At 39.9% G+C, this 27,592-nt stretch overlaps 1 protein-coding gene across 1 annotated transcript; it reads right to left on the reverse strand.

The window, feature by feature from the left end:
* Window positions 1–229: 229 nt before the first annotated feature.
* On the reverse strand, window positions 230–27,344 carry man1b1a (mannosidase, alpha, class 1B, member 1a). Its single transcript, XM_082541599.1, has 14 exons — window positions 27,032–27,344; window positions 26,313–26,455; window positions 16,179–16,287; window positions 15,706–15,911; window positions 12,243–12,385; window positions 11,994–12,112; window positions 11,447–11,638; window positions 10,593–10,741; window positions 10,099–10,287; window positions 9,538–9,728; window positions 6,953–7,073; window positions 6,494–6,688; window positions 4,134–4,265; window positions 230–3,722 (listed from the first exon to the last, which is right to left on the reverse strand). Exons 2-14 carry the CDS (start codon window positions 26,412–26,414, stop codon window positions 3,513–3,515), a joined length of 2,058 nt encoding a protein of 685 aa, XP_082397725.1. The 5' UTR covers window positions 26,415–26,455; window positions 27,032–27,344; the 3' UTR covers window positions 230–3,512.
* Between the last annotated feature and the right edge of the window lie 248 nt (window positions 27,345–27,592).

Here is a 27,592-nt window from a genome sequence, read left to right on the forward strand (position 1 = left end):
AATCAGAAGCAGTCTGTGATCAACTATCTTTAAAGCAGTGCTTACAGTGCACTGGATCAGTCTATGAAATAGATTTTTTCCTATCATTACCATAAGGAAAACAGGCATCCCATATGGCCCAATATAGGCATATGATAGATCTGACATCTCATGATCAATAAACAAAAACTGAATCAATCATCATAAATTAGAATAAATCACATATTTAAAAAAAACTGTTAAACAAAAATCACAAATCATAATTTATTTTAATGTTCAGAGTACAGAATAAAAACTACATTGCACAAACTTTTGAGAAATTAAAAGGTCAAGGAAACTGGCAAACAATCATACCCAGGACAAATTAATATACTTTCACTAAAATCTGACCAATACTCTAGGAGTAGTGATTCGTGTAAAAATTTAAAAGTGGTCATTAAATGACCAATATGCCCTCAGTCTGGTTTCATGGTGTGCAAGTTTCACTAAAATATGACCAATATTCTTGGAGTAGTGATTCTTGTGAATTGTGGACAGATTTTTTTTTCCTGCAAGCTTTTTGTCAGACTAGTATCTCCGTCTATTTCCACCATAAAACTTGAGTATTTGACAGAGTCCCAGGGAAGACGTCAGGAGATAGTAGGAAGTCATTTGCATTCATAAAGAATGTATTTCGGTGGCAATGCAGCATGGGCTTCAGAAACTCTTAAAGACTTTCTATAAATACATCATTGCCAATTTACATGGGTCTTACAAGAATCTCCACGACTGCTGTGGTACCAAAACGGAACAAATTTAAAGTGACCATGAAAGCAGATTGATTTGAGTCAGTTTCAGCCAGTTTTGCCTCTGAGGGAAGTCTGCAAAATCTGGCTGTGACATTTGGCTTTGTGAACAAATATCCTGAATGAAAGACTTTTGAATCCAGAGTTGAGGGAGATACGCTGTCGCCTATTGAACCCAGCACAAATTTGTTAATTAAACTCTCAAACCCATAAGCCACAATTTCAGCCTACACAGTACTAAACTAGGGGAAGGTGGTCCAAATACAAGTAGAGTAATGCCTTTGTTTTCTGGCCCACATGAAGCTCAGAATGGCACTGAAAAATACAGATTTACAAAATGTTTAGTCAAGGGAAATAAAGCATATCTGATGGAGTGGCTTTTACTTTAGCTGATAACAGAACAGAACTAAAAAGGAACACATTTCTAGATAAAAACAACCAAACAATGAGCTCCTGATCATCTGATACAGAGCTGTTTGCAGAGGTTGCAGGTGAGCGCCACCGCTGTAATGAAGAGAATACCTGCTTCCTCTTATAACGAGAATTTGTCGCATTAGAAACTCACCAGCCAAAACATTGCAGTACAAGAATGTGTTGTACTGGTACTCCATACAGAAACAGTATGATGTTTTATTGAATCCAAGTGCTCTAGCCCTTGAATATAACATGACCTCCTTGTTTCCAAATCTAATTTACAGAGAAAAATGATATCAGGGCCAAATACTGGATACTGGAATGATAATGTTAGTAGGTTTGTTTGCATCTAAACTTAAAGTGACTACCAGCTTAAAACTGTATGGCAACCATAGAAATTTCCCTTTATGGAATATATTGTGCTTAACAAGTCTATTAAACAATCACTGAGTGTTTATTCCACAGCTTCCCTAAATTACCCACATTGGTAATTAGTCATTTTTTATGCCTTTTAACCAATATGTTTTTAATGCTGCAAATGCAAATATATACGTATATATTTATATATATTAATTTAAGAAGCCAAATTCCATTTATTTGCATTACTGAACACAAAAAATAGATTATGTGATTGAACATTATGCTTAAATTCTGACTTCCTTCAAGTCCAGTTTGCCAGCTCAGATTTGGGTATAAAAATAAGAATTTTGTTCAAGCTTTTCAACGATTTCTTAAATATTTGTGTTTTCTTCTTTTTGTGACAGGCTAATAAATTTGTTAAGCACTGCAAGTGCAAATATATTCAATATCACAATAATATATCTATAATAATAATAATAATAATAATAATAATAAATGACTGCATCTCCCTAAGCCCGCTTGTGTCCATCTCCCCTTCTCAAAAAAAGTGAGTTCTTCCTTCCCCCTGTGGCCAAGGGCTTACTAATAGGGGTTCTCTATCAAACAGTTTAGCATCTTCACTTTGAAACATAAAGTGCTTAAATATACAGTAAGCATTAAACTTCCTGCCAAATACTGGCTGATCTGCTAACATAGCTTCAAGGGGGGGCAATTGACACTTTGTGTATTTATTTATTAATGGGGGGGGGGGGGATTATATTCCAGGCCATGACTCCATGATCTAATTGCAGGTCATTGATGACACCTTTTTTTTGTAAAGTACACAAGAAGCTCAAATGAGTGGTGGTTACAGTATTGCATTTTAGTAAGTGCATTCAATCAAAGTTTGATCAAACACGTACTCTGACAGAACAAAGACTGCAAAGCTTCTTGTGCCAAGATTATTATTCAAGACTTATTACATCGTTATTACATCTGTAGAGCCAGTTTACTGGCACACAGGTAACACCTAAAGAACCACGACTGCTTTAATGCTACACAAAAAAGGTAAAGATCGTAAACAACAGCCACATTTTTCTTTACAAACACAGATATGGCTGTTCAGGAATTTAAGTCATTTAACTCTTTATTTTGCAGAATCATGTAAATCACAGCTAAAAAGTGTAAAAGTGATATAGAAGAAGACAAAAAACAAAAAAGAGCAATGAAAAGTAACAGAGGTCAACAGCTGGAAGCTGCACAGCATGAGGGTGTAAAAATCGGTATTTGTCCTATTATTTTACTTGAAGACTTTTTTTTAAATCAAAGACATAAATGTTCAGTATTAGGAAAGCTCTGATTTCCTCTGCAGCTAGGCACTGACTTGTGACCTGGAACTGATCCCCTGTGTGCTGCAGTAGCCCATAGCTCCCACACACAGGGGTATAGGGCCACACGGAGTAACAAAATCCTGAGGGGTTTTTGACTTGTGTCATTTTTATATGTGAATAAGTGCCAGTGTAAAGATAACTATGCGTCACACCACACTCACACACTAGAGCCAAACGTTTAAATATAAAATTCAGCTGAACGTGCTCAAAACATTTCAATCACTGCCCTTCAAGCATGAGAGTCAACAGACACCTAAACAGCCAGGACTCCTCAACATGTAGGACTAATGAGAGTTTTTGAACTCACATAGCAAAAATGAACAAACAAGAAGATTCTCAGTCACCCAAGTACTAAATAAAAGTGTTCCCGGTAGCTTGATCTGAGTTTTAAAAAGTTGTTGTTGTTTTTTTTACATTAGAGACCAGCTCTGTCACTAACCTTTTCCTTAGGAAAAATTAACAAAACCCCCCAAAACAAATTAAACTCCTTTACATATCAGGCAGACAGCACAGATCTGCTTTCACACAGCAGTTCAGCTTGGACGGAGACTTAGAGATGCACCTGACTCCACGGGCCTGATTTTCACTGATGTCTCCAGTGTATTCACTTAGGTGGAGAGGGCCATATGGGGAGAGGATGAGCTTCTGTGTTAAAGACATACTTGTCTAGACTGAGAAGCTCCATGTCATCAGAGAAGAGCAGATAGAAGTACTTCAATGTCTCTCCCAAGAAGAAACTCTCCATCTTGTCCCGGGGCCCGGTGCTAAGTGGGTCGCGGACATTGTTAATGGATGTGTAGCCACCACCAGAGACCTGCAACAATAGAGGCACCTAATCAGAAAGTTAATTTCCCCATTGGGAAGCAGAAAATATATCATAATGCAAATTAAACTTTTCCAATGCTGCCCAAAGTTTTACACATGAAAAACAATCAGCTTTCCATGCATGCACTGTGAAGCCACAAGAGAGGGAGACATTGAACTGTGGTCTTTTCTTTTCTCCATCAGTAATCAGTCTGCACTGCTTTACTTTTTATTTTTGTAAGTTGAAATAAGTGTGTGAACCTAATCATTTTCTTTTATGATCAAAAACTGCAACTGGACTGGACTTTTAAATGATTAAAGCCAATGTTCAAAGTACAAATTTACCCCCCCCAAAAAATCAGATTCATTTACTGGCTAGTAATGAAAACGCATAATATGATCCATATTCAGCTGTCTGTACCTTTGTGTACTTATTGAAACTCTGCAGCATGTCCCATCCCCAGTCTCTGTACTTGGCATCTTTGGTGAATCTGTACATGTAGAAGAGACTTTCCACAGTTTCTGGTCTCAGCAGGTTGTGTCTGTCTGCAGGCTGAAGTGTACAGGAGAAGTTGTCAGAACATTGTACAATAAAAACAACAACAAAAAAGATGACATAAAGATCAGTGTTTCAGCTTGACCCTTAATACAACCAGTCAGTCCCACAGAAAATGAAAAATACCATTTTGATGACATCTTATAAGAGCAGCAAGGCTACAGTTAAGATTAAATACAAGCTAAGAGCAGGGAGGATCAAAACTCAGTGACTGCACAACAGACATCTGGACAGCAATGAAGTCCGACTCTGTAAACCCCAAGCTTCTCTGTATTATTATACTACTTTCTACCTTATAGTACCTACACAAAATACCTAGACTGAGCGTGTTTAATGTCAAAATCATGTCTAAAAGCAACTTGTGTCCAGAAACGTCAGGTGCACACTCACACAATGTGTAAAATCCTTGAGAATTTCAAACGCCTTCCTTAGTTTTTATAACAGAATTTAAATGAGCTCCTGAAATGTTTCAGAACCGTATTTTAATATTCATAGAAGTGGCAGAGCAGAGAACAGTAACCATATAAACCTACAAGCTGTTAATGAAAAATGAAATGAGCTTTGAGGAGGGTTAAGGAGGGTACAGTCATGACTTTGACAACAAACATAAACTCACTGATTAAAATTTCCCTCAAAAGGGTCAAGAACTCTCAGTGGGTGTGCTTTACTCTCGGTTATTGCAGCTCGTTAAATATTGTGCTTTTAATACAAAGAAATAACAAAGACTGTTTCGCAATGCAGATCTATAAATTCAAATAAATAAAGACGTTTAAATCAGCGGTCCCCAACCTTTTTTGCGCCACCGACCGGTTTATGCCCGACAATATTTTCACAGACCGGCCTTCAAGGTGTTGCAGATAAATACAACAAAATAAAACTAGTACGTGTACCGAAAAAAGATTTATTCATAACACACGTGAAAAGACTCAGGAAAACCGAGTTAACGATAAAAACGATGACAAAATAACGCTGAAAACCGATAAAACCCCTGAAAACCATACATTTCACACCTGAGCCTCAACTCTCACGGCCCGGTACCAAATGACTCACGGACCGGTACGAGTCCCGGGGGTTGGGGGCCGCTGGTTTAAATCATATGTGGTTGTAGAGAGTTCTAAAATGTTCACCAAGCAAAACCTTTGTGCTGGTCAACATCACTTTTTCCCAGCTGCACGATCACAGGGGGTGAAGGGGAGGTCAAAATCTACACTCACTAGCAGCCGCTTCTTAGCTGCTTGTGTCTGTGCTGGACTACAAGAGAGTAAATACAGCTGTTCTCTGAGTATCCAGCCTACATAAACTACAAGATTAACATGAAAAATAATGCTTGGAGGAAGTGTTTGATTGCTTTTGGTCTACTAGGTAAACATCAGTCAGCGAGATCCAGCAACCAGATATCATAGCATAGTGCCCTACATCTCCATACCACATTTAAGCATTCCCACTCTGGTGGGACACACCTCCATACAGTAACAGTAAGTAATAATTACATACAAGCCACACTGAAAATTAGGGAATACAAAAACCAAAAGACACTTCTACATGTGATTAATGTAATAATACATTTAACAATAATAGTAAAATAAGACATAAGATGATCAATAAGAAGGGAGAAGGGAGCCGGAGATCGACAGACGGATTGGGGCTGCAGCTGCAGTGATGCGGACGCTGCACCGGTCCGTCGTGGTGAAGAGGGAGCTGAGTGTAAAAGCGAAGCTCTCAATTTACCGGTCGATCTACGTCCCTCCCTCACCTATGGCCACGAGCTGTGGGTAGTGACCGAAAGAACGAGATCGCGGATACAAGCGGCAGAAATGAGCTTCCTCCGAAGGGTGGCTGGCCTCTCCCTTAGAGACAGGGTGAGAAGTTCAGCCATCCGGGAGGGGCTCAGAGTAGAGCAGCTGCTGCTCCACATCGAAAGGAGCCAGCTGAGGTGGTTCGGGCATCTGACAAGGATGCCCCCTGGGCGCCTCCTGGGTGAGGTGTTCCAGGCATGTCCCACTGGGAGGAGGCCCTGGGGCAGACCCAGGACACGCTGGAGAGATTATATCTCTCGGCTGGCCTGGGAACGCCTTGGTGTTCCCCCGGATAAGCTGGAGGAGGTGGCTGGGGAGAGGGAGGTCTGGGCCTCTTTACTTAGGCTGCTGCCCCCGCGACCCGGCCTCGGATAAAGCGGATGAAGATGGATGGATGGATGGATGGATGATCAATAAGTTGAGTCTCACCTTCACAATAACATCACTCCCATCACTGGCCTGCAGGCTGAAGTGTGCGATCTCTGGGCTCAGTCCAGTCTCCATCTGCTTGTACATCTGGTGACAGGTCTCCATCAGCTGCACAGCCAGATCCATATGATCCCCTGGGAGGCCGTTGTGGGCCCCAAGAGCAAGAGTCCCTGGCAGGAAACATACCAGGTGATCCTGCAGAGTGAGAGATACAGTCCACAAAGAAGAGGCTGAGAAACAATGATAGATTAATGATAGCCAAAAATCGACCAGCTAATGAGTGTCATGGGACTTTTTATTGATACAGATTTAGCTCAAGCACAACGGGTGATTGATTTAACAAGGCAGTTTGTCTATGGTTGACTGACGATGGCATTATAAAAAATAACCCCGAACAAACAAGTGCATTGGATTCAAGACCACCTTATCTTGTCAATGACTCTGAATAAGTATCTCTACCATCTTAGGATTGAAGCGGTTGTGGGACAACTCTCCGACAAAGGTCAACTTGCTGGGTCCCGTCTGTCTCACCAGGTGTTTTTTCACTCCCTCTATGGCCTCAAGGTAGTCCTCCAACAGACTGAACAAAGCATACACATAAAGAGGAAAATTAGCAACATACATAACTAGAGATGGACCGATCCGATATTACGTATCGGTATCGGTCCGATATTGACGTAAATTACTGGATCGGATATCGGAGAGAAATAAAAAAAAAATGTAATCCGATACATTAAATATATAAAAAAAAAAAGCACCTCACAAAACTTGCGACACGGCGTAACTCGGCTCATAACCGTAGCACGTCGGAGCAGTGTGCTCACGTGATAGAGCGGCTGTGTGTTTTTGAAGCCTGCTACCAAACCAGCATTTCATCTCTGAGAAAGTTATCCCAGAGAGAAGTAAAGCAAGTGTGTAAGTTCATCTCTGAATGTTTGTAAAGCATTCCCGCGTTAAGCTTAACAACCGATACCTGGAGCGACTGCCTCTTCTTGCTGCTACTTCAATCTGAAACTGGTTAATGATCAGCTGATCGGCTTTTCTGTCGCGACTCGCGAGTCCGTCTCTCTTGTTTGTTTATTGCCCACTTTGCGCCAGAAAGAGGAAACCAGCGGCTGAACAACAGCAGCACGTTTAAGCTTGATAAGCTGTTGTTAGAATTTATTTAGTATTACTTTCTACACCAGGATCCTTTTCTATGCAGCTGACGGCTGGTAACTGTGCAGGGGCGGATCTAGCAAAGTTTAGCCAGGGGGGCCGATAGGGCATGAACGGGGAAAAGGGGGCACAAAGAAATACTTTTCTTTCTTATTCTCATTTAAAATGTCTAGCTTTTAATCAATAATTATCTGAATCTTACAACCAAAGTCCATTACTGTATATAGTAACTGTTAAGTCTAATATGCCCTAGTAAGCTATATTACTTTTTCCTTTGGGAAGGTACCATCTGTGCAGTCTGCAGTTCTGTTGAAGGAAGATGTTGAATCTATTTAATTATTTAAAAAAATATTTTATTTCTGTGCATTTTTTTCCCCACACTGCATCAAATTAAATGGCCTGTATTTGTATAGCGCTTTACTAGTCCCTAAGGACCCCAAAGTGCTTTACACTACAATCAGTCATTCACACATTCACACACTGGTGAAGGCAAGCTACATTGTAGCCACAGCTGCCCTGGGGCGCACTGACAGAGGCAAGGCTGCCGGACACTTGCGCCACCGGGCCCTCTGACCACCACCAGTAGGCAAACATGGGGTTAGTATCTTGCCCAAGGATATTTGGCATGCAGCCAGGAGGCATCCTGGGATCGAACCACCGACCTTCTGATTAGTGGCTGACCTGCTCTGCCACCTGAGCTACAGGTGGCAGAGCAGTTGATTACAAAGTTGATTATGTCGATTAAGCATCATGAGGTGGAGGTTGGGGGTGGTTCCCTTTTTTTTTTTTTTTTTTTGCTGGGAGTTGGAACCCTATTAGTTAGGTTGCTTAAGATTTCTGCTAAGTACTCTTTAAAATACCAGAATAGGAAGAATGGAGTAGGTTTAAGTTTATTAGATTGATCAGTATTGCTGAACTATGAAATATTTTGGGTGCAGTGTATTTTTTACATACAGGTATAACAGAATAGCTTTAGTGTTGTTGTTTATTTAAACTTGAGTATGAACTTATACAAAATGCAGCAAGATATTAAAAAAACATTTTATTGATTAAAAAAACCCACTATATTGGATTCATATCGGTATCAGCACATATCCAAATTTATGATATCGTATCGGTCATAACAAAGTGGTATCGTGCCATCTCTATACATAACAGACATTATCATATGATTAGTCAGTCTGCAGTAATGTGGTTTGGGACACTGTAATACTCACTTGATAAAGTGCACTAACTTTTGTTGCCAACATAAAACACAGTTCAAAAATCTCAACTGATCATGACAAAACCAAAATATAAAGCCAGAGTCACAAAGGCGAGAAGAACAAGAAGTTCAGCAACAGACTGTCTGCTGCCACCCAAGAGCTTTGATCTTGACATCACAAATCTATTCAGAGCATGTGGTATCCATTCACAAATGAGTTAAAGTCAAACTGTACTTTAAAAGCTCAGCAAGATTTCTGCATGTGTTCAAAATATTTTGCTCTTCAAAACATGTTGTGGAAATTTGTGTTTCTTGATGTTTTTGTTTTTTGATGGGTTTTTTTTAGGAATCTTGTATATCCTAGCTATGAGTCTGACTGAAAACGAGGACAATCAACATCTTTCTAAGATTAGTTAGCAAACTGCTTGTAAATCTCAAGTTTATTACATTGCAACACTTCCTGTTCATCTGTTAGACACACCCTTTTGATCTTTAAGGCCCTTATACCTTTTAAATACTACACGGAAAACAAAAGGATCGAGTACAGTTCATCTTAGGTGAGACACACATAGACTGATGAAGGTTTATTACATTTTTTAGTTCTGCAGTTGAAGCTTTAGCAGTCTGGCACTTTCCCACAGAATCATGGAAAAACAATGGCAAACTGAAAAGCTGTACTCACTTGTCTTCTGTTTTGCCTCCCTGAATCCACTGTTTGAGCAGGTATTCATAGTAGCTGTCTGCCCGGGCACCAAGTGTGAAGACTCCTTTGTGGGTGAACTGGCCGTTGTTGGTATTGATGAACATGGGCACCAGTCCGTCATGTTTGCCGGGCAGTTTGTGGACCAGCGTCATTACCTCATTCACAGCCTCCTGGAGAGACAAAAGCGAGGAATGGGACTAATGAGATGACATGAAACCAACAGCCTCTGTTCACTTACTGCTCATGTTTTGGTTCATGTTTCATTTTTTGCACTTTAAGGCTCATCAAAAGCTGGCACACATGTCTGTCTCTGGATGTGACAGAAACTATTTAAGTTCATGTCAGACCGGGCTGAACTTCTTTAGGCATAAATTTATGCTTGTCACTTCAATCCCCAGAGAACGAGTGATGGGTACACAACGTCAGATTTTAACTGAACTGAAACACATCATCTTACCACATTAATTGTTTGTCACTCCATCTCAAAAATACAGATTACAATACATTTTACTGTAGTGCAGAGCTTTGTGGTGTCCTAACCTGATACTGTGGGTCCTGAGTGAGGCGGCTCAGCTCTCTGAATTCCAGCTGAATGCTTGTGACTTCAGCGAGCGTACTGTCTGATGTCCATCTGGGAGGATGTGCTGTTCCCTTTCCAATGTTGACATCTGAGAAGGGAATCTTTGAAGGTGTTTTGAAGGCAGGCATCAATCTGGAGCCAATGTCTTTCTTTAAGTGTAGAGAAGAGACTGAATTAAAGAGGAAGTCACCACGTACGTGTTCTAAGATTAAAGCATTATTGAATTTATTTGAAAAAAATGAAGCTGATGAATTCTAAGTACAGCAAACCATTGTGATGATCAATTTTACTAGATAAACATAAATTATAAATATAGAAAAAAAATAAGATTAACCTTATAAACACTATACTCTAGTTTATAGAAATGGTACATGCATGTTCTAATGGGTTCAATTTATTTCACAGCCCTAATTCACGTAACAAGCGAGACGATTTTTGTTATAGGACAACTTACAGCTTTTTCCAAGAAAAGCTGGTCTCCTGTTAGATGGTAAGTGCTCAGCAGCCCCCCCAGGATACGTATGGTTGTTTCAAATAAATTCACATCCACATTCTTGTTAAAGGACAGATCTTTCTCCACCCAGGTCTTTGCTTCTGCAAATTCTGTGCCAAGAAAGATAAATTACAACAGTGTGATAAAGAGATACAGGACACAAAAAAAAAAAAAGTCTGTACATCTGTATGGCCGAGTTTTACTTCAAGTAACACAATCGAGTGGTGTAGTTACAGAGCACACCCAACCCTGTCAGACGAGACTTAGCTGGTCTGACAGGGTGAAGATTACTCCGTGAAAAAAGTCAGTTTTCAAAATTTGTTTTATTGCTATCATTATTATTATTATTATTATTATTATTATTATTATTATTATTATAGATCATACTCCTCCTGCCACATTACTATTCATGGACCATGGATGGGTGATGCAAGCAACAAGTAATGTCTCTAATTATGCTTGAAGGCTAGCAGCTGCTACAACGATGGACCTCTACATCTCCTTGGTGGATTTTTTTTCTTGCATAGAGAAATTTTTGGTTAGTCAAAGTAAAATCAGCAATTATTTTATTTCAAACTAGTCTTGTTAATTGGGGGGGGGGGTGTCATATGTTCAAGTATAAGCACAATTTCATGGTTTTAGCATAAATAACAAATAACAATAATTTTGTGCAATATCCTACACGGATATCGCGTTTGGTATCAGTTTAGAGACAATTTCAATGATGTCAAGCCCCCCAAAAAACGTCAAACCCAAAAGCCAAAACAAACAAACAAAAAAAAAAAACCTAAAACAAGTAATAATATAAATAATACCTTCTTTTAGGCCCATAATCCACATGGTGTCCAAAGCATCAATCAGCGTCAGACCCAGTCCAAACCATTCACCAAAAGATTTGGAGATGGGCTTGAGTTCATCGTGACCCCAGGCGTAGTCCTTGTAGCCTTTCCAAGCATGTCTGAAGGCATCGCACACTGCCTCCAGTCGCACTCTAGTTTCAGGTGAAACTACAAGCAAAGGAATAACAATGAATAATTAAAGCGTAAACTTACATCTGTGTCTCCTGCTGGAAGCTCTTTGAACAGCATACTTCTTATTCTTATTATTTGGAGTAGAAAGAGTAGAAATGAAGTAGAAATTCTGTGTCATGTGTTGATGCTTTGAGCACAGCAGGTCTTCATGGTGTGAGTTGGAAACATTCAACTTTAAGTCAAAAAGAAATGCTGAGCTATAAAGAGCATATAATAGTAGAACTGGCCAAAGCTATGTTAAAGAATCTGTTTGAGGGGAAATTTTTAAACCTTCTCAGTGCACCCTGAAAGCAAGAAAGGTTTGCTTAGAATTACAGCAAGCAGTGCTGACCTTCTAGTGGGACAGTGCCAGCTGGGTTGGCAGGTGCTGGGGGCACTGCTGCCTCTTTCTCATTGGCTGAGGGTGGAGGTTCTGTAGCCTGGTCAGCTTCAATCATTGCTCCTCTCCAGCTGTGTATTAAAAGTAAACATCTTATACCTGAATTATTTATATCGGTCTCTCTGATATATCTACTGAAGCATGTGTCACTGCCTCCATCCAGCAAAAAAAAAAAAATGTTTGACTACAATCTTTTATCACCTGACAATCTTCTTTTGTTTTTCCTCCTCTTCACCTTCGTCCTCTTGAACCACCTGCTCTTGCTTCTCCCTGCCGACCGTGTCTGAAACATTTGCATCTCTCTGTAGGCTTGGTGGACCTCTTTTGTTTGCAAATATCTTTTTCTGTGAAAACACACATTGCTAGAGCTAAAAACACAAAGGAAAATATAAAAATATCATGGAAAAGGTCTGATGTGGGTCACAGGTTGTACAGGTCCTTCTCAAAAAAATTAGCATATTGTGATAAAGTTCATTATTTTCTGTAATGTACTGATAAACATTAGACTTTCGTATATTTTAGATTCATTACACACAACTGAAGTAGTTCAAGCCTTTTATTGTTTTAATATTGATGATTTTGGCATACAGCTCATGAAAACCCAAAATTCCCATCTCAAAAAATTAGCATATTTCATCCAACCAATAAAAGAAAAGTGTTTTTAATACAAAAAAAGTCAACCTTCAAATAATTATGTTCAGTTATGCACTCACTACTTGGTATTGAGTGCATAACTGTGCATATATCTGTGCACTGTGCATATATCGGTACTTGGGAATCCTTTTGCAGAAAATGACTGTTTCAATGCGGCGTGGCATGGAGGCAATCAGCCTGTGGCACTGCTGAGGTGTTATGGAGGCCCAGGATGCTTCGATAGCGGCCTTAAGCTCATCCAGAGTATTGGGTCTTGCGTCTCTTAACTTTCTCTTCACAATATTCCACAGATTCTCAATGGGGTTCAGGTCAGGAGAGTGGGCAGGCCAATTGAGCACAGTAATACCATGGTCAGTAAACCATTTACCAGTGGTTTTGGCACTGTGAGCAGGTGCCAGGTCGTGCTGAAAAATGAAATCTTCATCTCCATAAAGCTTTTCAGCAGATGGAAGCATGAAGTGCTCCAAAATCTCCTGATAGCTAGCTGCATTGACCCTGCCCTTGATAAAACACAGTGACCAACACCAGCAGCTGACATGGCACCCCAGACCATCACTGACTGTGGGTACTTGACACTGGACTTCAGGCATTTTGGCATTTCCCTCTCCCCAATCTTCCTCCACACTCTGGCACCTTGATTTCCGAATGACATGCAGAAGTTGCTTTCATCTGAAAAAAGTACTTTGGACCACTGAGCAACAGTCCAGTGCTGCTTCTCTGTAGCCCAGGTCACGTGCTTTTGCTGCTGTTTCTGGTTCAAAAGTGGCTTGACCTGGGAATGCGGCCCCTGTAGCCCATTTCCCAGGTCACGCCTGTACACGGTGGCTCTGGATGTTTCTACTCCAGACTCAGTCCACTGCTTCCGCAGGTCCCCCAAGGTCTGGAATCGGTCCTTCTCCACAATCTTCCTCAGGGTCTGGTCACCTCTTCTAGTTGTGCAGCGTTTTCTGCCACACTTTTTCCTTCCCACAGACTTCCCACTGAGGTGCCTTGATACAGCACTCTGGGAACAGCCTATTCGTTCAGAAATTTCTTTCTGTGTCTTACCCTCTTGCTTGAGGGTGTCAATGATGGCCTTCTGGGCAGCAGTCAGGTAGGCAGTCTTACCCATGATTGCGGTTTTGAGTAATGAATAGGGATGGGTATCGTTTAGGTTTTATCCGATACCGGTGCCAAATCGGTACTTTTGAAACGGTGCCGATGCTTAAACGGTGCTCAAACCGGTGCTTAAAGAATGGAGAACACAAAATTGGTCCAAAAACCTCTCATGTTCAGCTGTTTTTTGTAAAAAGATAACAATGTTAGCCTTTTCTGCAGCTATGGGGCATATATGGTATCACTCTTGGCTGGAAGCAGTGCTTAAACAATGGAAAAAAACAAACTTTGTCCAAAACCTCTCATGTTTAACTGTTTTCCACTTTTTCTTTGGTCATTTTAGCCTTTTTAGCCAGGGTGAAGGGAGTATCTGCCATCAAACAAGAAGACAGCCGCATGTAGCTATGATGATGTTTGCTAGTTCACCTTACCTGCCTTAATGTAATAACGTGGTTAGCCTACTCAACGTAAATTACACATGAACAACATTAAGCTTCACACGCAGAGAAGAACGGCTGCTGCTGCCATCATCACCCGTCATCATTTCTGCTACACTGGCAGGGCTAGGGGCCAGGACTCTCCTCGTCGTGTTTTTGGGGGATGTTGCATAACAGGCAACCCACCCGCAGTAGATGTGCTTGGTGTGAGGTCTCGCAACAAGCTATCAAATACGGCGCATTTCTGGGCTTTTAAAAAAAACGCTATGCGTCGCCAGGTGTTTCATCGGATTTGAGGTGTTTCCTCCTTTGACAGTATCACAGTATCAGCTTAAAGCACTTGTTGCAGGCTGCTGAGTTTGCATATTTTGCTGTGAAGTACAGCCAGACTTTTGACCGCTTCGCCTTGGACATTTTTAATCTGTAGCACTGCTCTAAAAGAACGTACGTACCTGGACCCGCCTACTATCCTCGGAAACGTAAAATGATTGGCTAGAAGTGTATCACAGCTCAGGAAAAAAAAGCACCGAAATAAAGCACCGAAATGTGCGCTGCTTTTCGGTCTGGTTACTACCGTTTATGTACCCATCCCTAGTAATGAACCAGGCTGGGAGTTTTTAAAAGCCTCGGGAATCTTTTGCAGGTGTTTATTCGTTGATTCAGATGATTAGGTTAATAGCTTGTTTAGAGAACTTTTTCATGATATGCTAATTTTTTGAGATAGGAATTTTGGGTTTTCATGAGCAAGGCTTGAACTACTTCAGTTGTGTGTAATGAATCTAAAATATATGAAAGTCTAATGTTTATCAGTACATTACAGAAAATAATGAACTTTATCACAATATGCAAATTTTTTGAGAAGGACCTGTATAATACACAACAGATGTATATAGCCAAACCCTAATTTTGAAGAGGAGCATTTTGGTGTTTTGATACGGAATGAGAAAAGGATCTGAGAAACTAAGCACACTGCATGCTCATAGAATAGCAACAAGAACACCCTGCTTTATAGTCCATTTAACTATAAAAAAAGCACCACAATTTTCAAATTAAACATCACATTGCATTAAATATTTACTGAAACAGAAAATTGGGATTATGAAATCAGCGAGAAAGGGCTTATAGAGGTCATAAATGAGTAAGCACAATAAACAATAATTACACAGAAAAAAAATAATTCTACAAAGAAAAAAAAAAATATTACAAGTGTTAAAGCTGGGTAAGTGTTACTAGATATCCAAGAGACATCCACAGGTGTTTTTAGACCAGAGCAAGGTTCAAACGCCAAGTTTCAAAAGCTGAAAGCCAGCACTGAATACCTCAGGCATGAAGACCTGTTTTGTTTTTTTTAATTTCCCCATATTCTTTTCAGGTTTTTTTTGTTGTTTTGTTTGTTTGTTTTATTTATTTATTTATTTTTACCTACCGCAGTTTTAACTGATGCTTCCAAAATAAAGAAGTACAAATACAACTCTAACCTTAACTGGAGGCTTAACCAATATGGGGATATTTGGTCCTCTGGCTTCTCCTGCAGCATCTGGAACAACAGTTAGCTGCAAATGAGGTCCCCCCACCGGATCTGGAGCTTTACCTGCAGCCTGACCCAACACTGGCTTCACACCTGGAGGAATGGCCTTTAATTCTCTGTCATTCAACTCCAGCCAGTCCTCCTGGTCAGACAAACCTACACAAGCACATGCACACATAAGAAAAGAAGGCCGTCATGATGGTAGCCCAGTAAACTACATTGTAGAGCTATTGCTAAATATTTTAATTATAAACTATGATCACTGTGTCCTGGAGTTGTAATTTTTTTAATCACTGTAAACATGGCAAACACCCAATCCAAATAACCATTTAGCTACATAAAAAGTAAGACCATTAAAATTAATAACAGACTTTTGTCTCTGTGTATGTGATGTTAGCTTAGCATGGAGAGGGAAGTGTTTACCTCTCCAATGTTCTGTGATGCTGCTGTAGGAGAGCAGTCCCAATATGAGCAGCAGAGCCAGCAGGAACAGGATGAGGCTTCGCTGGAGCCGAGACAGCTGCTTCCATTTCTGTGGGCAGATAAACAGTGCTAGCTAAACTGGAACACGTCTAACAGCTCTGAATTTCAATCACAGATGTCTCAAAGGAGGTTGTAATTTCTCCCCAACAAATCTGTTTAGGCTCCTTTTCCAAAAAAAAAAAAAAAAAAAAAGTAGGAGCGTAAAAGAAGGAGGCATGATAGTCTTCTTACCCTGTATAAACTCCACATCTCTTTCCGCTTGGTGCAAGTACATTTTCAAATTTCTCATCTAACCAGCTAAACCCTGCAAAGCAGAGGGAGTGAGAAAACCAGCGTCTCTGAGGAGAGAAGGCAACAGGCACCCTGGCACCACTCTGCTCTAATTAACACCTGTGCAACATCATGAAAGCATTGAACCATTGTATGAGCCATGGCCTCAGGAGGCATTTTCATTTCAACATAATGAGGATATTCTGTTCAGCCTAACAGTCCAAAAATTGTGCACTGAAAGCAGTGTTTGAAATCACCAGGAGACTCATGATTCAGTTTTATACTTTTTGGCCAAACTGTGACGTTCAGATCTGCAGTCAGAGAACAGACCGTACATAAAATATGGCTGATACTTCCATGACATCACAAATTGGTTACTTAAGTTTAGTTGTGAAGCCTCAAGTTGAACATTTCTGATGGCAACATGTTGTTGTGTTGAAACTCGATGTGATAAGCAAGGGTAGGGGAAAACTGAGAAACCAAGGCTCACTGCTACTTGTCGATAACATGGTAAATCCCTGTGCATCCTCCCCCTTTGAACTGTAATGGAAACCAAAATTTACAAAAACACCATGTTGCATTAACCTACAACTAGCGACTAAGGCCATAAACTCACCCAGAAAGTGTTTACTAAGCTCACAGACAAGAGCCTTCAACTGTTACTGTCATTTTCCTTTTAATTTCCATCCAACTAGAGATCTTTTTGAAAAGAGACGCCCCCTACTGGTCATCAGGAAGAATGCAGATTCAAGGCACTTCACTTTTCAAACACAGAATAAGTTGCACTTCTATAGTGCTGGAGTCAAATGCTCCAAACCTATGGGATAAAAACATTCATAGAAATGGAATCCTATTGTGGCAACACTGGAAGAGAGGCAGGATTCATCCTGAGCAGATCAATCGTTCATCATATGGAGACAGACAACCATTATGCTCATTTACACACCTATAGTGCCATGACTTGTTCCCTACCAGATTTCTTAGTCTCTTACATATTTGTCACACACAACCAGTTCTCAAAGGAGACCTATCATTTTCCCTTATTTTCTCTTACCATGACAAACTGTCATCTTAAATACAGCCAGAGTTTCACATAAGGTCTACAGCACAGACCCACGTGCCATTTAAAACTTCTATTTACGAGGGGCAACCAATCAGAAGAAAACTGGCTAAAAGGAAGGGAGCTAAAACGGCTCTTTTCAATTAGAGGATGAACCAGTTTAACATACATTAAAAAAGAAAGCATTATTAAGCATGAATTAACACCTTTACATAACATAGCTTAAATGGATGGATTGACCAATTCCAAATTCATGTACAACTATAAAATCAGCGCAAAATCCGTTCCTGACAGTCTGCAATGAGATACCCCTCCAGCAAACCGGGGAATAAATTTAAGACCTCTGTAAATGCAATTTATGGCTTTTTGTACCCTCTTAAGCTTTTTTCTGAGAAAATTTAATTCAGTGCTCTAATAGCAGGAGATTGATGTTAAACTACCCTACCCTTCTCAAAGTTCATATAACACAATGAACAAAAGCCAGTCATTCAATGACCTCATCTGCAGAGAGAGAGGAGGAAAAGTATGAAATTCACTGCTTCCCACCTGTTACGTGTGCTTTTAGAAATGTAGGAAAAACACCCACTATGATTGAAACAAGGGCAGAGCACTTATTGAAGTCCCTTGTGCAGTGTGAGAAGCAAGCATTGAGCTCCTCAGAGGAACATGATTTGCAGAGAACGGTTTTCTCAGGAACCATAAACTGTCATTAAATTTGACGATCCACAGGTACAAGTCGACAGTCCCTGCTTCTTTAAGAACAGGTTTTATAGAAGAAATGTCAGATGACATACTGCTGAACTAAAACATTACAGATTAGTCGATAAGAGCAGTCATTTGCCTTTCCAGTTCAGAGGACAAAATTAATTCCATTTACGAGAGCCAACCGTGCAGTTAAAAAGTGAAGGAAAGTAATCACACAGCGTTTATTACAGAAGCATTTTTGCTTATGATCTGGGCATCTGTAGAATTTCTTTTACCAGATTATCACAATCCTTTTTATAGCATTCAATAACAGCAACTAAGGCTGTTAAAAACTGAATGCAAAATTGATTCTGTGCATTATGGCAAAATAAAAGCGGACATTGATTGGAGAACTGAATGTTGAGGCCAAGTCGAACACTGTTTAAAATGAAGCAGATTTGTTGGGAAAAATCATTTGCATTTGCAGATTCCTATGAGTGTATATGGATCTCAAGGGTTCAATTTGTCAGCAGTCATCTTGAAATGCTTCTGGATAGTTATTTTGAAGTCTTATTTAAATTAAAAATTTTCTTCCAGAGCTATTTTACTTTTAATTCTGTGAAGCTGTTTTTGTATTATTTTTGTATTATATCCAGTTTTGTTTTTGTTGCAATTTTAATAGAGTGTGTGTGTGTGTGTGTGTTCCTTTCTTTTGCATAGTTTTTAAATGACTGAGATATATTTGGGGGGGGTTTTCATATTGAAATTATATACAGCAAAAAATTGAAGGAACACTTTAAACACATCAGATCTTCTTCAGGTTCCAGGTTTCGCCTCATGTGACACAAAACCTAGCTAAATGGAAAACTAGTGGGAAAACACACAAAACAAACAAAAAAACAGGAGGAAACAGTGTCAATGGCTTCCACCATCAGGGACAATTTTTCAGTAATGCATTTTATTGAGTCATTCTATTTTATTTCATTAATTTTCCTTTATTTATCCAGGTAAAAGTCTAATTGAGTTTAAAATCTCTTTTCAAAGAGCGACCAGGCCAAAGTGCAGCAGAAGTTACAACAAATAACAATATAAAAATATTATATTTATTTATATATTTATACAGTTTGGCTACTGTAACAGTAATTTCCAACTTTTAAGACAAATGAAGCATAGCTTATCTTATAGCTTATTTTATATCGAATCAATGGTGACAATTTGATTATTATTCATTTCTTTATTTATTTTGAAGTGTGACACATTTGTTGGCATTGCCCCCAAATTTTGTTTTAAAATACAGTTTCTTGATTTCCTCTGGAAGTGATACTTCTACCACCATCTTTGGTGTTTTGGTGTAAATTTGACAATTTAAATTAGGACTTGTCTCTGTGCCTCAGGAGAGCAACAGTGCAGAGTGTGAGGGAAATGGGTTAGAAACCTTCTGTTGCTTTTAACTCTGTCTTTGAGCGAGTGTTTTATATGCAAATGCAGCACCGATTATGCCACAACCATTGTGTTTAAAAGTGATTTGATGGTAATTATGCCCCGATTATGTCAAGAGGAGAAGCTCCAACTGTAGGCAACAGCTACACTTATGTGCTGTTAGAGTAATCAGAAAATTCACATGAACACAACCTTCAAGTCAAAACAACAACTCAAACAGTCAGAGAAAATTTTGGCATTCTTGTTACCAAACCATGAAACCACGTCATTTGAATGTAAATATTTTGCTGACGGCAAGAAATTTAATTACAGCCATTTTTCTGCAGAGATTTAAACAGTGAAATATCTTGAATTCAAGTTGAAATCCTGCACTTCAGCTGTTTGAATTAAAATAAACTGCGATGTGTCATTGTCTAAAAACTTATGGACCTAACTACAAAGCAGCTACATACTGAAAACCGTTATCATTGTTTATCTGCACAATTCAGCCTCTCTCGACTGGCGTGTACTGTTGCTTCCACCTTACAACTTAAAAGAACATGAAGACACTGAAGCTGGAAGAACAAATTTGCTACTTGGGAAATGGAGCCATCTGAGGAGCATGAGGACTACAATTTCTTAGCAGCAAATGACTTTACCTCTTTAAAAAGAAAAAGCACCACTTTCCACCCAGGACACCATGTCCTAGCTACTGTTCTGGTCTCCTGTTCTGCCTGCATGGTTTGTTTGTCCTATGAGTGTGAGATAAAATACATCACAAACAGGATGTGATATTCCTGAGCTTGTATCAACCTGCAGAGGAAACAAAGTAGTGCTTAACGAACAACATCTGATTCACAGCTTTTCTATTTAAAGCTGAGAAATGGATGTCATCCATTAATTCACTAAGAACCAAGGCAGTCTCATTGTGAGAAGGTTGTAGGACAAGTTGTACAAGGTTGAAAGAAACCTTTTAGCAAAGCAGCACTGTGACTGTCAACCCCCCTGAGGAAGAGCAAAGAAGAGTATTGAGACACTGAATATGCACAGCATAATATCCTTGCGAGTACTAAACTTGACAAAGAAGATGAGGACCCTCACAGATTAAACACACAAGGATGAGAGCAAAAGTAAAGAAAACAAGATTAAAGAAATTGAATGTAAAGAAAACAAGATTAAAGAAAATGTTCTGGGAGACAAAAGAGACAAAGTGATGGGACCAATATCTATTTGATCTCGCTGGAGTGATCGGACACATTATGTGCTCAGGGGATGCTTTTATCTGAAGAGGTTTAAAGTTCAGGCTGCTCCACAACAAAGGAGGCGTAAGAAAGGAAAACTGAAGCCCTGGGAATCGATTTGTTACAAAAACAGGTCATAAAAACAGAGATAATCAATCCAGTCAGACTTGTAACCAAATAGTCTAATGCTTACAGCTGAAGAACAGAGCAACTCATTACCACCTCTGGTTGTATTATATATATCACAGCATCACAGAAAATGCTCCAAGTGAATGAACACAACTGCTTTATGTCAATATTTGATACAAGTTTGTTAATGGTGTTTCGCTCACTCAGTTTATCAAACACGTTCCCACCCAGTAACAGGAACACAAATAACAAAACACATATCTACATCCGTTCAACTTCAAATTTAAAAGCTGTTTACCAGAGTAAGTGCGGTGTAGCATTCAAGTTAATTTGGATGAGCATTTCTCATACTTTGGTTCAAAGCTGATGTCAGCTACCAGTGTTTTCCCTCCACTGGCTGCTGCTTGCTCCACTAGTGGGACTGTGTATTTGTTGTCTTTTAATCGCCGTTTGTATTTTACTAACATTCATTCTTGTGTTTCCACGTTCATATTTTCCCAGTATTCCAATTGTTTCCTTGTTGTCATCTCCCTCTGGTTTGCCTAAATCTTAGTTCCCTGTCCTTCCTTGTTTCTAACGCCCCTTTTATTTTAATAACTGGGCTTTGTGTATTGCCTGCGACTTCTTGTCTTCATCTTTTCTCCTTATTCCACCCGTGTCTCATTTCCTAGCTTTGTGATTATCTGCGTGCAATAGGCTCAGCATTTGTGGTTCCTACAAAGCAAGATTAACGACTTGGCAATCTATCTGGATCTTAAAGTCTGAGTTTTATGCATCACACAAGTGGTTCTCTTTCTTTTTACCAGGCTAAATTATTGGGGCAACTTATGATGAACATATAACCTGGTCGGAGCAAGTTATGTTCAGAATTTTGGTTTAAGAATTATCTGGCCGCCTTTTAGCCAAATCATTTATTTACATGTTTTAAGTGCAGTAGGTTTACAGATTATCTGCAGGGCAAATACATTTTGTGTTTGCCAATCTGTTAAGCCATCTACCTTGCTAATATGATGAATGAACCTGCAAAGTTGCAGCGGTGTAAACTGTGCATCAGATTCCCACACTGGAAGCGATTCACTCACTGCACATTGTTTTGAAGTTCACTCCAAATGTCCAAATGTTCCAGGTGCCGGTTGCCTCGGTAACCCCCTAAAGTTTTTACTACTACCATACATCAACCAGCTTAATCCTGCATGCACACTGGTAGTTCAGTGATTCACCAGAAACTAATCTCATGCCCTGCCCACTTCATGTAGCTAGTGGTTATTTGCCTGTAGTCACCAAATGCCATTCACTAGAACATAGAACGCATGCTATGAATATCTGTTCAGTCAGTAAAGTCAGTTTCACTTTGATCTGCCAACAAGCTAAACCACGTCTCCTTTATTAAGCTATGAGACAGTAACCTTTAAACCGTTAAAGTCTGAGAACTTACAGCCATCAACTTGTAAGTAAGCAGCAGTGCCAAGAGCATATTCAGAAATAAAACCATTAACTTGAATTAAAATGTTTTTTTAATTGCTGTCAAATCACAAGAAGCTCCAGAAAATACTATTAATCTAAGTTTATTGTTTACTGTTATGTTCTCTGTAGATTGTGATGCATTTTATCATCATCATTCGTTAACGTCTGTGATTGGAGGAGGCGGCATTCGCAGGGATCTTTTTGTGCGTCAGAAGTGTCACATGATGTATGACAGATTGACTTTTATGTGTGCACACACAGACCCTGAAGCTGAAAACCCAAATTAACGGAGCAAATTATCGAATGGGGTTTTAGGTTTTGTTAAATCAGTTAAAGCAAGGAAAGCCCAGATCTGTTAAACTTCCTTTGTAGTACACCCCACAGGCCAAGAAAACACATCAATACTTTTGGTTTATGTTTCTATTTATATTCTTTATTTAAATTATTTTTTAGGTTACCATTATTATTTTCTTTATCTTGAGTCTGTAGTTTTCTGGGAGATCATTACTTATGTTGTTTAGATAAGTGATTCTGCACAATATCACACATACACAAAACAGCACACAGCCATCAAGTATCATTACATCTGCCCTCTTTACAAAATGACTGCCTGCGTTTGATGCATTTAGGAGAAAATTGAGGCTACAAAAAACAACATGGCCTGAACTCAACTCTACCTGAAAGGGCACTGCACTAGTTCACATAAAAGGTTTACTTGTTTGGCGTTTTGATGATGATGACGGTGTGTACTGCTGTCTAACACACTAGTCCTAAAACTCTAAAGTGCTTTGAACTATTAAAAGCTGGTATTGTAACTCTAGTCACAAAACATGATTCACAAACACTTAAAAGGATTACTGAACACTTTAGTTATCAAAGCACAAATAAATTATTTCCATATACTGATATTTCTTTTAAGCGTGTGGCCTGACGTGTTGTTGCCAGCACAACCAACTAACCTGTGTAGCTTCTTTAACTCGATGTATATTTAACAATTTCCAATCTGTTCCTGATTGACAAATCACTGTACATGTCTCAGCTTCATCATTTTAGTTTGAAAGTCAAGTCATCTTTATTTATATAGCACATTTAAAAGACATCAAGTGTCGGCCAAAGTGCTGAACAGAGGGATAATATAATAAAAGAATTTAAATAGAAAGAAAACATTTTAAAAAGAATTGTAAGACATGTAAGAGTATATAGCATATAATGTACATGCAAATATGCACATACATCTACAAAACTGTACACATTCACACAAGCACACATATGTGAACATAACGTATATACACATACAACATCATCCAATAAGATAAGAGACCAAATAGACAGAATAAAAAAAAAGATATCAAAGAGATCCGAAAGCCTTGGAAAATAAGTAGGTCTTGAGATTCGATTTAAAGACTTCAAGGATGAAGAGGATTTTATGAAGAGGGGAAGACTATTCCAGAGTCTCGGGGCAGCAATGGAGAAAGCCCTGTCACCTCTAGATTTGAGCTGGGAGCGTGGAACTGATAAAACCATCTGACTGGAGGAGCGCAGAGATCGAGTGGGTAAGTGCAGGCTAAGAAGATCTGAAATTGTTCACTTCCTGCCACCATCGACTCACTTCAGTTTGCTTACCGGACTAATCGTTCCACAGACGATGCCATATCTCACCTGCTCCACACATCCCTGAGTCACCTGGACACTGGCAGAGGGAATTATGTTAGGATGCTGTTCGTGGACTACAGTTCAGCATTCAACACAATAATTCCCTCTAAGCTTTTCACCAAGTTGACGGATCTAGGACTCAGCTCATCACTGTGTCAGTGGATCCTCAACTTCCTCACAGACAGACCCCAATCAGTGAGGGTGGGAAAACAAGTCTCCCCCTCCATCTCACTCAGCACTGGAGTGCCTCAGGGCTGTGTTTTAAGCCCCCTGCTGTACTCACTGTACACTTATGACTGTGTAGCCACATCCGACACCACCTCCATTGTCAAGTTTGCTGACGACACTGCTGTTGTGGGCCTGATCTCCGACAACATCGAGACGGCCTACCTGGAGGAGATTAGGAACCTGGAGACCTGGTGCCAGGAGAATAACCTCCTCCTAAACATCAGCAAGACTAAGGAGCTGATCGTGGACTTCACTACAAAGCAGGCGAGGAATTACAAACCCCTCATCATCAGTGGCACGCCAGTGGAGAGAGTGGACAGTTTCCGATACCTGGGTGTCCACATCACTCAGGACCTGTTATGGTCCTGTCACATCAACACCCTGGTTAAGAAAGCCCGTCAGCGTCTCTTCTTCCTCAGAAGACTTAGAGACTTCCATCTGCCACTGAAGGTGCTCAAGAACTTCTACTCCTCACCATCGAGAGCGTCCTGACGGCAAACATCTGCATCTGGTTTGGGAACAGCACCAAGCAGGACAGACAAGATCTGCAAAGAGTGGTGCGCTCAGCCAAACGCAGAGCTCCCTGACCTGCTGTCCATCTACACCAAGCGGTGCAAGTCCAAAGCTAGGAAGATTATGATGGACCTCTCCCATCCCAACAATGGACTCTTCTCACTGTTGAGGTCTGGGAAGCGCTTCCGCTCCCTTAAGGCCAAAACAGAGAGAATGAGGAGGAGCTTCTTCCCCCAGGCTATTCGGGGCCTGAACCAGGTGTAGGACTGGACTCTCCCACACACATCACTATAAGACTGGACACACATCACATCACCACACGCACCACCACACATTTCCTATTATTTATAATCTTTATAATCTCTTTCTGCTATTTGCACATTTTTTACTGTAAATTTCTAAGTTAACTTCATTTAATGGTCGGGCATTGCACAGCTACAAGCATTTCACCCCCATGTCATACTGTGTATGGTTGTGTGTGTGTGACAAATAAAATTTGAATTTGAAATGTAACCTGGAGCCAAAACATGGAGAGCTTTAAAAACAAATAGTAAAACCTTAAAATCGATTCTATGTTTAACTGGTAGTCAACGTAGAGATGCGAGTACTGGGGTAATATTCTCTCTCTTTCTAGTACCCGTCAGGAGCCTTGTGGCTGCATTTTGAACAAGTTGCAGGCTTGAGTGACAAATGCCTAAATAGAGAGAGTTACAATAGTCAAGACGTGACGATATGAAAGCATGGATAACAGTTTCCAGGTCTTTAGATGACAGGATATTTTTGAGTTTAGAAATGCTCCTGAGTTGGAAAAAACTGCCACAAACAACTGAATTCATTTGCTTGTCCAGCTTGAGAGTGGAATCAAAAATGAAACCAAGATTTTTTACATGGGGATGTACATTAGCTGATAATGGGCCCAAATTGTTTCTTATGAGACTAATAGAGTCCTGCTTACCGAAGATTAATTAATGTCGGTTTTGTCATGATTTAGTTTGAGAAAGTTCAGAGACATCCAGCAATGTATGTCGCTAAGACAGTCTGAGACTTTCTGCAGTGTACTATCAGCACCTGGTTCTCCTTTTCCCTTTGGATATGTGTGTGTGTGTGTGTGTGTGTGTGTGTGTGTGTGTGTGTGTGTGTGTGTGTGTGTGTGTGTGTTTTTAAGCCTAGTTCAACCACTTTGACATTTTTAGCTATTTGCCTTTACTATCTTTTCTAACCCTCTGATTCCAGTTTTTAGTGCCGACTCCAGCCTCCAAGTCACTCCTAGTCCTATGCCCTAAAAATCCTCTTTAGGTGGCACCGTTTTAGATAATTATACGTGCATTCCTGTTTCATGTTTCTAAAATCTTTAAGAAACTTCACGTTCATTCGTCAGCCGAGCTCTGTATATCAAATTACAGGACTACTCACTCTCCAGCAGGACTGCCTTCGGTGTTTGCCATTGTTGTAGTTCTGACTGTGTGGGTCACTGAGTGTCAGAGAGATGAAGTCCTTTCTGGAAGGCGGGTACATCCTCTGATCGGGGTTGATGGTCGTATGTCATAGAACCTGCCCTAAGAAATGAAGAACACACGAAGTTAGGACTATTCCCTGAAATAAAGTGGAATGTAAATGTAAAATCCATCAATTTCAGCATTTTTTCCCTTACACATTCTTTCACATTGCAATTGTAAGAACTGTAAGCATGCTGGCTTACATTAGATTAGTCAGCTTCATGACAGCTTTTGTACACCTGACATGCAAGCCTTTTACTATGCTGCTTCTTCTGATGGACTCATAAACAATAAAATAAGTTCTATTTGTGCTGACAGTGTCAGCACAAATACACCCCCACATAAGAGATGTAGTGTGTGCATGCTCCTTGGTGATGTTTTGGGAAGCAGTATAAAAACTCTGGATTTTAAAAACCCAAACTTTAACATGCTCTGTAATTCTTTTAAGGACAATCATCAAGATGCAAGTAAGCGTGTGTACGGCAGTACGAGTCATCTTTTTCCTTTTAACACCATGCTAGCTAAAGCGTAAAAGACTCGACGTTAATTCAGTTTTTCTCACATCGCTGTCACGCTGTGCAAATAACACCACAGAGTCCAAGTCAGAAGTCAAACACTCAGCTGCTTCCCTCTCACCTTTGTGCCTGGTTGGCTGCCTCACAGCGACGCTATTATCCCCAAAACTGAACAGCTGCTAGCGTGCTACCAGAGGCTAGCTGTGGCTCTTCGGGTCGTTTCTGAATGGAGCGAAATTTTATTCAAGACGCAGGTTAACAAACATGCAGCGCAGTCCTGTGTTCGAGCAACACACAATAAGACCCGCTGCCACATGAAATGTCAAGCAAAATAAACTGGAGGAAATACGGTTGAAGTTAAGAGATAGGAAAGCAGAGGGAGATACGGAAAAGACCTGACAAGCTCTGACGAGGTAGGTCATGTGATGTGCGCACGTGATCTGAGAGTGTTTGAATTAACCCGTAACAACCCGGTGTCTTAACGAATTTGGCTTTATGCTTCAGGTCATCATTTAACTTTATTTTAGCTTTTTTTTTTTCCATTGAACACATTCTGTAGTATTTTTAGTAACATCGTTTTAGAAATGTATTTAGTTTAAACAGTACAACCCTGAAGTTTGTTTATTTAGTAATTCAGTGGCGGAAACAAACTTCCGTTTTAGTTACGTTTGATTTACATTCG

This window comes from Aulonocara stuartgranti (assembly GCF_965226115.1).
Source record: "Aulonocara stuartgranti genome assembly, chromosome: 7".
Classification (NCBI taxonomy): Eukaryota; Metazoa; Chordata; class Actinopteri; order Cichliformes; family Cichlidae; genus Aulonocara; species Aulonocara stuartgranti.

Coding starts and splice junctions, on each gene's coding strand:
- man1b1a (XM_082541599.1), bottom strand. CDS start 26,414: ATGTACCCGCCTTCCAGAAAGGACTTCATCTCTCTGACACTCAGTGAC. Junction 12,113..12,242: donor AAACAAAAGAAGATTGTCAG/GTGATAAAAGAT, acceptor TTTAATACACAG/CTGGAGAGGAGCAATGATTG. Junction 7,074..9,537: donor GGAGGCAAAACAGAAGACAA/GTGAGTACAGCT, acceptor TGCTTTGTTCAG/TCTGTTGGAGGACTACCTTG.